The sequence below is a fragment of the Phyllostomus discolor genome, chromosome 2 (assembly GCF_004126475.2).
Source record: "Phyllostomus discolor isolate MPI-MPIP mPhyDis1 chromosome 2, mPhyDis1.pri.v3, whole genome shotgun sequence".
NCBI lineage: Eukaryota > Metazoa > Chordata > Mammalia > Chiroptera > Phyllostomidae > Phyllostomus > Phyllostomus discolor.
The window spans coordinates 13,703,308-13,714,497 of NC_040904.2; the positions used below are offsets into that span (position 1 = coordinate 13,703,308).

Genomic DNA, 11,190 nt, shown 5'->3' on the forward strand with positions numbered 1-11,190 from the left:
AAAGTAGCCTTGCTAGCCCCACCTGCCACACATTGTAGACTGTTCTGTGGACTACAAATGTCATTCTTAGTTACGTAGGATGTGTGATTTTTTTTTCAAGTATACACCAAAAAATGGCGTGACCAACAACTCAAATTATAGCATGAGATAAGCTGAATATACCGATACTTTACATATGCCTCATCATAACGTCTTCTGCGGTGACAATCCCTTTTCTGAATTGTTTTCAAGGTGTTCTTTGCGGAAGATGTGGGTTCAAACAAAGGTGCCATCATTGGACTCATGGTGGGCGGTGTTGTCATAGCAACAGTGATTGTCATCACCTTGGTGATGCTGAAGAAGAAACAGTACACGTCCATCCATCATGGTGTGGTGGAGGTAGGTAACCGTGGCTGCGTGTGTGCAGGTGGGAGTTAAGGACCAGAAGGGGATATCTTTGCTTGGCGTTAGACTAAGGACCATCCGTGCATCTCTTCTTTTTTGTTTGTTTTTATTTTAATCATTGTTCAAGTACAGTTTTCTCCCTTTTACTCCCATTCCAGCCCACCCACCCAACCCTCCCCACTTCCCTCCCTTTACCACCCTCCCCCTAGTTTTTGTCCATGTGTCCTCCAAATTTGTTCCTGTAAACCCTACCCATTCCCCCCTGAAATTCCCTCTTCTCTCCCCTCTGGTCACTGTCAGACTATCCCCTATTTCAGTGTCCGTGCATCTCTTCATTGAGAAAAATCTGTATTCCTGCCTGGGGCTCTCCAGTTGCAGCTCTTGTCTTTTCTTTTCTTTTTGAGAATTTTTTTTCTTTTATTGTTGTTCTTTTATTTTCCCACCACCACTTTTTCCCCTGCCCTGCCCACCCCCACCATCAATCCCTCTTGCCTTTGGCTTTGTCCATGGGTCTTTTTATACATGTTCCTTGACTACCCTTTCCCTTCTTTACTCTGTTATCTCCCTCCCCTCTGGTGACTGTCCATTTGTTCTTTATTTCAGTGTCTCTGGTTCAATTTTGCTTCCTTGTTTGTTTTGTTGATTAGCCCCAACTTATAGGTGAGATCATATGGTATTTGTCTTTCACCACCTGGCTCATTTCACTTAGCATAAAGCCCTCCAGTTCCACCCATGCTGTTTCTTACTTTGGTTTTTATTCCTTCTGACATAAGTACCATGACCAGGGCATCGGGGTAGTGCAATGCTACATCGACTTCTTATCATTTGTATTGAAATACCAAAATACTAACGATAATGCCTGGCTTTAAAAAGTGTAATTACCCTCAAGCATTTAAAAGAAAAGAAAAAATATGGCAGAACTTAAAAAGGAAAAAGGAAGTGGAAGGCTGCTTTTTTCCAAATAAAAATCTAAACACACTTATTCCCGGATTTTGTGTGTGTCTTAAAGAGCCTGATCTCTACCTAAAACCAGGTAATAGTAAAGAATAATTTTCAGTGAAGAGTCTTAGCTTTAAAGTTTTGCAAATAATCATACCAGACAACTGAGCAGAGCATGCAAGGTTATTCAAGGTGTTCAGCCTGTGACCCTGCACTTCTTACCTGAAACATCCGAGGTCCGAGCCAGCAGTGCAGGTGCACGGGAGGTAGAGAGAGGACCCTCCCGGGACGGTCACAGTCACTGCACAGCGATGCCCTTGAGGCCGTCTCTGCCCACGGGCCAGTCTCTGGCCAGCGTGTCTGTGGACAGCACAGAGGCAGTGGGTCACGCCAAAGCAGAGTGAGCTACAAGATGGAAATGGGACTTCTTAAACCCATAATACAAAGTATTAAAAAGTAAAATCTATAAGTATTAAAGTATTAAATCTATAAGTATTAAAAAGTAAAATCTATAAGTAAGTTCTTTGTATGCTTTTAAAGTGCAGTTGGGGGCAGGGGACCTCGTGGTATGTGTAAGTCCTTAGGAAACAATAGGAGAAGGAGTGTCCGTTCGTCTAGTGAGGCATTGAATTGTTAGAGATGAAAGCCATCCTGGTGACCAGACGGCTCCTCTCATTTTATAGATGAGAAAAGAGGCCCAGACTGAAGCGGAAGTGTTTGCCCAATGTCGAGCCAAGTAGGGCCAAGGTCAAAGTACACATTTCCCCACATCCTCTCCATTGTTTTTTCCTTCAGAGAAAAGCCCAGGTGTTCCCAGCGAGTTAAATTTCTCACTAACCCCAAGGAAACGAGCCCCAAACCCCACGTCTGGTTGTCGGGGAGCGGGAACAGCTTCAATGTACTTACTAGATCTGTGCAGAGCCAGGCACCTCACTCTGTCCAGCCTCTAAAATCTCCAGGCCACTTGCTCGCAGAAGCTACTGATGGAAATTGGCTTTGTATCTTATTTTCTCTGTCCATATGGGGGGCAGGGGGTGGAGGTGCTAAAAAGCAAAGAAATGAATGAATCCAGGGAACGAGTGACAGAATGTGAAAGAACTGAGTGATTGAGAGTCTGGAGTGTGAGCACATAAAATCAGCAATGACGATGTCATCAGATCTGGGGGGTTGCTCTTTTTATAATAGTGCTTCTGAGCTCGGGTCCTTCCAAACAGCATGCAATGCAGTATCGCTGGCACCAGTTCGTCTCATTCCTACTCAGAACAGTTTTGCTTGGGTTTTCATTGTAATCCCAGGTTTGGGCAAAGAAAAGGTTTTACCTACTTGAGTAATTCAAAAACCCTTATTTTAATTTCTTTACTATAATTGCATTTTAATCATCTTGGACTGATATATCCATCCCAGAGGCAGCTTCCTCTTACCAAAGTGCCTGTCTTTGGTGACAAAGGCCACACACAGTATAAGACCTCACTTAATGTCATCGACAGTTTAAACAACGTGACGAAATGAGTGTTCGCAGTAGGTTAACCTGTGGGAGCGAGAGCTAGGCTCCCGTGGCACCTCAGCGACTTGGTGACGGAGCAGTGTGACCTCCCTGCTAGTGCTGCCATCACAAAGCTGCAGGCTGGGGGCTTCAGCCACAGACGTTCAGTTCACCTCCGCATGATTCTGGGGGCCAGAAGTCCGAGACCAAGGGCTCCTGGATGGAGCGTACGTGGCCTTCCCTGTGCCTTTGCCCCGCCTCCCTCTGTGCATGTCCGTGTGCTAACCACCACCCCTGTTTGTAAGGACTCCAGAATTACCGGATTCAGGTTTACCCTAGTCATCTCATTTAACCTTAATGACCTCTTGAAAGACCCTGTCTCTAAATACAATTGTATGGTGTCACAGGGACGGGCGGTTAGGACTTTAATGCATGAATTGGAGGGGGATACAGTTCAGCCCATCACAGAGCTCAGTAACGTTGCACAGGAAAGGGCGGCCTCTCCCAGGACGGACCAGGTGCTTGTTGGAAAGGGCTCATCCCCGGGCCCCACCTCAGACTTTCCCAATAGAAGGCTGGGGACCTGAGTGTTGAAAATTTTTCTGACTGAATCAGACATTCGAGGATCGTCTAAGTATCTCTTCTTTGGAAAAAAAAAAACCCATAGACAACTAGTTCTCTGCGGTTATGCCTTTGAAGGCTATAAAGAAGACTTAAAGGCATAATCATAGCTACCCAAGTTAAATGTTTCTTTTCGTTACCAAGAAAAGTCTCCTGGGACATGGAAGATGAGAAAAGTTGACACTTCAACACAGATTCGGGCGGGCTGGGTGGGGGAGGAAATAATGTTTAAGCCAAGAGACATCCTTAAAGAAACAAAATTATAGGGAGGGCCGTTCTTCTGCTCTTCTTTTGATATTCGTTTTTCTAGCTGCTTGCCAGCAACCAGAAACCTCTCTAGACTGAATGTCCCGCCTCGCATGTGTTTCTGAAGAACCGCTTTCTCGGGCGCCTTGTTGAGCTGTGACACAGTGTTGGGCCCAAACTTCATCTACGGTGTTGTCCCCCATCCCTGCCCTTTAAGGAAGTTAGAGTCTAGCGGGGGTGGTCGAACTTGAACACGGAGAGCTGCAAGCCAGCCTAGGCACCGAGGTTATCTCACCTGGGCCAGGTGAGGCAGCGTGCTGAGGGGTCACAGCGCACCACTTCTCCAAGAGCGTACCTGAGTCTGCACCGCGTGCAAGTGCTCCTCCTGCACAGCGTTCTCCGCCTGCCTCTGCAGGCTTGCCCCCTCAAGTGCCCGTGGACAGGTGCATTCCCAGCTCCGACTCACCTGCTCTGATTAGTGAGTAACCCCACCTCCCTAAGGACAGAAAGGGATACATGAATATTTCCGGCGGACTGGCTAGAGTCTGTCGGGACAGCGTACAGGGCACTTCACGCCGTCGGTCCTGAAGAAGTCGTGAGAAGGCACTGGTGCCCGGGAAACCTCCCCTTCTCCGAGTGGGAGACCCTGACAGAAGGGGACAGAAATGCAGAAATGAACTGGAGCCTGGTATTTTTATTCACAGAGTTGTTACCAGAGGGACATGAGCAGTTGCCGGGTTTGGTTTTTAAAAACTAAGCAGTAAACATTGACTTAGTGATTGGTTGCCCGTAAGGCCAAAGATTCATTCTGTGAGCCATTAACCACGGTTTCCCAAGGAGATCCCTACGCCTTGTTTGTGCCGCAAGCAGTGACACGGTGGCCCTCTGCTGTACTGCTTCCCAAATGTGCCGCCCTCCGTGGTGGCCGGGCAGCCTGGCTCCGGCTGAGTTATCCACTGTTGCTCGTGTTTGAATCTGCAAAGCCCAAAGCCCATCGACCCCGGGTTCTGTTTGGTAGCAGATGGTACTTTTCTGCACTGATGTCAATTGACAGTGGATACTTGCAAATATATATTGTAGCTCTTTCCAGTCCTCCTAAATGGAGTCCTCGCCTTCAAGGGGAGAGGGGACTAGGGCAGATGTTGTTTAAGGGCACAAACTTGAGTAGTAGAAAGGCCCTAGAGATCTGATGCACCGGCTAGTAAACATAGACAATAGTGTAATCATCAAACTTGCACAGAGACTAGAACTTAATTATTCCAACCACCAGAAAGAAAAGATAATTCTCTAACATGATAGAGGCACTAATTATCACCACAATGGCAATTATATGACAGTGAATAAATATATCCAATTAACATGTACACCTTAAATTTGCATAGTTGTATGTCAACTATATTTCCATTTTCAAAAATTAAGGGGAGGAGGACACAAATTCTTGATTATAGGGTGGAAAACATTTTTCTTCGCAGAGCTGTTGTCTGGAACACCAGAAGGCTCTCCACACCCCCAGCCATCTCGCTGTCGGCCTAAACAAGAAGAGAAGTAGTAGCTGGTTTAGCTTTCCGTAGCGTTATGGCGTGTGCCTTTTTCTGATGCACGTGCCATCGTGCTGGTGACACTCTAAAAACACTCTGGCCTCGGGGGTCCTCTCGTCCTGGCAGGAGGGCGGCACTCACGAGGTGTTGCAGGACAGCGGGACCGAACGGGCAGGTGAAAAGGGGAAGTGGAGGTGAGGACAAGTGAGACTGGACTCAGAATCCCCATGTGTCCCAAAGCCAACAGCAGGGCGAGACATTGGAAGGTTAGGGGGGACACATCAGACATGATGGTGAAGGCAGAGCGAAGGTTCCAGAGCCCACCTGAAGACTACTTCCTCAATGGGGGCATCAAACGTAACCCCTTATCAAGAGATCGGATGACAATGAAGGAAAGAAACCTGTACACAGCTGAGCAAAAAGCGATGCTGGATGAAGGATGAATGGGGGGTTGGAAACCTGGCTGCTCTTTGCTTTGCTTTCATTTTTCTGCCCAGTTACTGCCTCCTTTACGTTCTCCCTCTCTGTCGTCATCACGTACATTTTAGTTCATCTTCTCTGCTTATCCATGTGGAGGATCTGAAATGGAACGTTGCAGGGGTCGGGATTTAGTTGTTCGATCTAACTCGGTGCCACGCTTTAAAGAGGCACCGTCAACACACATCTGCTGGTGGCCGTCCAGCATGCGATTAAAGCGTGGTGTTCGCTGGCTTAAGGTGCCTTTCAGACTACAGACCGTGTGTGACGGTTGAGCTGTAAATTCCCCTGGACGCAGTGAAGGGATAAGTGGTTCCAAAGAGTCTAGTTGGGAGAGAGAGGAGTAGGAAGAGTATGCAGAGGTTCTCCCCAAGGCTCTGTTAGGAGGAGGCGGCTCTGGCTGTGTGGGCTCAGCCGAGACTGAAGGCCAGCTGTATGCAGTCAGGCCCCCTGGGCTCTCAGGAAGACCAGGAGCCGAACGCAGACACCACAGATCATGCCGCTGCCATGCAATTCAGTCCGGGAGGGAATGTTCAGAGGTGGCGTGCATGCTTATTTTCATCTCAGCTAGTGACAGCCATCCCTGCTGACATCACGGTGCTATCGTTCCTTCCAGAACAAGCACTCCTGGCCCCAACTCCCCCCAGCTCTGCTTTAAGGGACATAGTATTAAGGTGCTCGTCTGCACAGGGGACAGTGGGCTGGCAGGCGTGTGTGGTTTCGTGGTGGCCCACACAGTGCTGCTGCTTAGCCGTGAGTGACAGGTTGCTGAGCCTGTTGGAGAAGAAGGCTCTGCCTTGGCCCAAGCCCTCCCTTCAGTGATGGGTTTATCCATGAACATGGGGGTTCATGTCTCACATTTTGTTTCCAGGGCATTGGGGATAAAGAAAGCTACAATTTGTACTCCCTGGGTGCCATTTTGTAACAATGACCCTTTTCCCTGGAGCTTCCAGGCCCCCGGAGGTCTGAAGGCTGCGTCCCCCGTGGCAGGAATGGTGACACAGGAGCCACCTCCTGGTGGCCAGGGACAGAGGAGGAGCAAGTAGAAAAGGGGCCGTGACGAAAGAGGAGGGTTAGCTGCCTGGGTTTCACGCCAGCCCCCGAGCCTCACATTTCTGGCAGGGCTCTCTAAAGCTCTTGGCTTTGGGCTTCGGAGGGGACATAAACTGTTGAATTGTCGGGTGTCCCTCTGCACATGATGAACACGGATGACGGCGGACAGTGGGTGGGAGGGGGTTGCTGCGGCCCCCGGAGCACATGCAGCTATGATACCTCGGTGTTCCAGCACCATTGTGGTTTTCCTGCACTCGGAAACGCGGCAGCTGTGGCTGGATCTCCGCAGCCAGGCTTCTTTTTCACCTTGACATTCTCTGCCATGTCAGTTAGGGGCTGGCACAGAGCAGGGATGCCCAGGTTTGAGTAACACACTGCTGCTGACGGGAAAACAGGCGGTTATTCCCGTGAGGCTGGTGACGCTGAGCGTCCATTCGAACAGTGTCCTCTGCGGGTCACGGTAACTGACCCCAGGGGTGCCGGAGCATACTGACAAATCCTCTTTTCCGTTTTACTGAGCCGTCATCGACATATAATGTATTAGTTTTGCTTGCACGACATGATTTGATACATGTGTAAGTTGTGAAACGATTACCGCAGTAAGTGTAGCCAACATCCATCACCTGAGGAGTTTTTTCTTGTAATGAGAACTTTTAAGACCTGCTCTCTTAGCAACTCTCAAGTACACAGGAGAGTGCTGCTAATGCGAGTCGCCACGGTGCACATTACGTCCCCACGGCCTGACTTGCTCTGTAACTGGAAGTTCGTATCCTTCACCCGCTTCGCCCGCCCCCAACCTCTGGTCCGTGGCAACCACCACACTGTTCTCCGTATCTGAGTTTGGGGTTGCTTTAGATTCCACATATAATTCATATCATCCAGTTTTCTTCTTTCTCGTTTTTCACTTAGCATAGTGGCCTCAAGGTCCATCCGTGTTATCACAAAGGATAAGATTTCCTTCTTCATGGTTGAATAATTGTGTGTGTGTGTGTGTGTGTGTGTGCCACATTTTTGCTGTTCACTTATCCGTCGATGGATACTTAGGTTGTTTTCATGTCTTGGCTATTGTAAATAACGCAGCAACAAACAGGGGTGCAGATATATTTTTAACACTGTGGAGTCATTTCCTTCTGATAAACACCCAGAAGTGAAGTTGCTGGGTCGCGCGGTGGCTATTTTTAGTTTATTGAGGAACCTCCGTACTGTTCCCCACAGTGGCCACAACACCAGTTCTTCAGTCCCGGTTATTCATTAGACGGTGTGGCCTCGTCACGGTGTCACATCGAGCCCCCTCCCCAGACACCGTGTCTTAGCACCAGCAACACGCCTACTCTGCTCTTTTTCTTCCATTGGGCAGCAGTGGGACAGCACTTGGAGCTTAATGTCGCTTTGCAGCCCTCAGCCGTGGGGGACAGGCCTGCAGTATTTTCCTGGAAATCGTGTGGGGAGCCCTTTGCCATCGTGCGCAGAGCAGAAAGATCGCCTTGAAGGAAAAACCGTCTTCTGCACTCTGCCTCCTAACTTCTCTTTGGAAAATGGGCTTCTGCATTCTGGTTACACTGGTGTTGCTTTTTTTTTTTTTCCTTCATCTTCCGGTGGTTTTGCGGAAGAGAAATTTTAAAAAGAGTGACAAGCGCCAGTTTTTATTCCTTTAGCAGAGAGTTAGGTACTCCGCCTTTTCTGTGCACTCGGAGAGGCAGAGCGGATAGACGAGACCCCACAGGACAGGGCGCACGCCTCGCCCAGGGTGAGAGGCTGCATCACAGGCTTCCCCACAGCTGAGTCCTAACAGTGACGCTGGGGTGGGGTGAGCGCAACAAGTTTACAGTTGCTGGCCTAATGTTAGAGGTAAGGCACTGCGTCCACAGAGGGTCTATTTTTAAACCTTTAGCAGGAAATACTTCTGTAGTACCTTAGTGCTCACTTTTTTAAAAGAAAAAGAAAAGATAATCTAATCTAAAGTGGCATGTCCTTGTTACGTTTTTCTTTCTTTTTCTGTGCCAAATGAGAACCCCGTTGATGTATATATATTGTCATTTTGATTGAAAGAGCCTCCGACCTTTCTTCATCACTTTGCATTTAGCAAAAACAAGGACAGATTAAACCTGGGAAGGTAGCACAGTCCAGATTGGAGCGTCTCCCAGGAGACTTTGCAGGATTTCTCTTCCTGATACTCTGGGGTTTTTTCTAGTTTCCCCTACACTTTCAAGTAAAGCAGTCTTCCATCGTGGGGTTTTTTCGGGTGTATCTTTCGAGCCAACAGGGAAGAGGAAAACATAAATTTTCTGCCCTGTATGTATCATCTAGTTCTTGTTGAGTTGGGGAAGCAAGGGAAGAGCACGTCAAGGTTTGAAGCGCCACCTGGTGGCCAGATGGAGCATCTGCGTGACTGATGGGCACAGGGCTCTGCTCCAGGTGTCCGCGTGCAGAAGACAGAAGATAGTGGGTAGTCCGCCATCCTGAAATTATCATCTGACAGCTTCTCCACGTGCACTCTTTAAAGGTTGGGGTTTTTTACTCCGTTTTCCTTGTGCTTGCTTTTCAGGTTGACGCCGCTGTGACCCCAGAGGAGCGCCACCTCTCCAAGATGCAGCAGAACGGCTACGAAAACCCAACCTACAAGTTCTTCGAGCAGATGCAGAACTAGACCAACCGCCACAGCAGCCTCCGAAGTTGGACAGCGGAACCATTGCTTCACGACCCATCGGTGTTCATTTATAGAATATTGTGGAAAGGAACCAGCCCTTCTGTTTTATTACTCACTCATTACCGCCTTTCGACAGCTGTGCTGTAACACAAGTAGATGCCTGAACTTGAATTTAACACACGAATCAGCAATGTATTCTCTCCCTTTACATTTTGGTCTCCACACTACATCATTAATGGTTTTTGTGTACTGTAAAGAACTTAGCTGTTATCAGACTAGTGCATGATTAGATTTCTCTCCTGATTATTTATCACGTAGCCCCTTAGCCGGTTGTATATTATTCTTGTGGTTTGTGACCCAGTTAAGTCCTACTTGAAATATGCTTTAAGAATCGATGGGGGACGCTTCGTGTGGACGTGGGAGTTTAGCTGCTTCTCTTGCCTAAGTATTCTTTTCCTGATCACTATGCATTCTAGAGTTCAACACTTCCGAGTATTCCACGTGACTTAGAGGACTTTCTCCGTGACTGCGTTTTCCTGTACAGATTGCTGCTTCTGCTCTCTTTGTGACATGGGAACTATGAGGATACACATTTATTTCTTTGTGCCTGTTTTATGTGCACACATTAGGCATTCAGAATTGAAATTTTTTTGGTCCATGTATCTTTGGATCTTTGATAAATAAAAGAATCCCTGTTCCTTGTAAGCACTTTTATCGGTGGGGGGAGGGGGGTGGGGGGGAGGGACTGCTCCGCTGGTCTCAAATTACCACGAATTCTCCCTCAAAAAAAAATTTCTGCAGGATGATTGTACAGTCATTGCTTATGACCATATAGCTTTCTACACTGTATTACATAAATAAATTAAATAAAATAACCCTGGGCAAGAGTTTTCTTTGAAGAATGAGGGTGGACGTGAACTATTCAGAGGGATTTTGGGGGGGAAAGAGGCAGGTTTCGTGCCCTTTAGCCGGTCTGACACATTTTCTCTGCGATGCCAAAAAAAACTGAAAGGGAAAGGGCGAAATCAGGGAATGGGGACAGCATGCCTGGGCAAACCCTTCTTTGAGATTTGTCTTCTTCAATTTGTATAAAATGGTGTTTTCATGTAAATAAAAACGTTCCTGGAGGAGCGCCGTTGTGCTGGTGTGAGTGATTCCACGGCGAAAACCGGTGGAGGAGTCGGTCTTCTGAGGACCGGCGAGGAGCCTCGCGGACTCTGGCGCTGGGCGTGCACGGCGGCTGGTGTCGCACGTCGGAGATGGAGAGTGTGGGGCCCGCGCACATCCCCCGGTGCTGGTAACATGCCTCCCCGGCCCAACTCCACTTTTATTCGGTCCAAAGCATTCTGCTGCCATATCTTGGTCCTCAGGTTTGTCCGTGTCTCAGTCCATCTCATGAATGTTTACCTATTTTTCACAGACTGGGTAGCTTCTAAACGGCATCAATTTGTCTCATAGTTCTCGAGACTAGAAGTCCAAGATCAGGGTGCGGGTTCCGGGAAGGCTCTTCCAGACCTCAGACTCCTCCTCGAATCCACGTCGTAGAAGGAGTAAGGGACCTTCTGGAGCTGCTTTTTTAAGTCACCAATCCCCTTAATGAGGATTCCACCCCCATAACCTAGTCAGTCCAAAGCCCCCACCTAATTCCATCACATTGGGCATCAGTATCTCAACACAGGAATTTGGGGGGCATGCAAACATTCTAATGAACCGTAACAGTCTCAAATAAGAAAGAGAAAAGTTTTAGGGAGATGAAAATTAAGTCCAGCTGACAGCCAGTTTTCTATAAAACAGTATTTCTG

General features: G+C 48.0%; 1 protein-coding gene across 8 annotated transcripts in view; it reads left to right on the forward strand.

Moving 5' to 3' along the window:
* The window catches only part of LOC114489650 (amyloid beta precursor protein), a 245,126-nt gene extending 234,607 nt beyond the window's left edge, over window positions 1-10,519 (forward strand). For 4 of the 8 annotated variants that reach the window (XM_028503545.2, XM_036017550.1, XM_036017548.1 and 1 more), the window contains 2 exons: window positions 232-378; window positions 9,287-10,519. In XM_028503545.2, the coding sequence (XP_028359346.1) occupies window positions 232-378; window positions 9,287-9,388 (249 nt within the window). In that variant the 3' untranslated portion in view covers window positions 9,389-10,519. The remainder of the gene's footprint in view (window positions 1-231; window positions 379-9,286) is intronic. The other 4 variants (XM_028503548.2, XM_036017549.1, XM_028503546.2 and 1 more) reach the window with 1 other exon arrangement.
* Window positions 10,520-11,190: the final 671 nt, after the last annotated feature.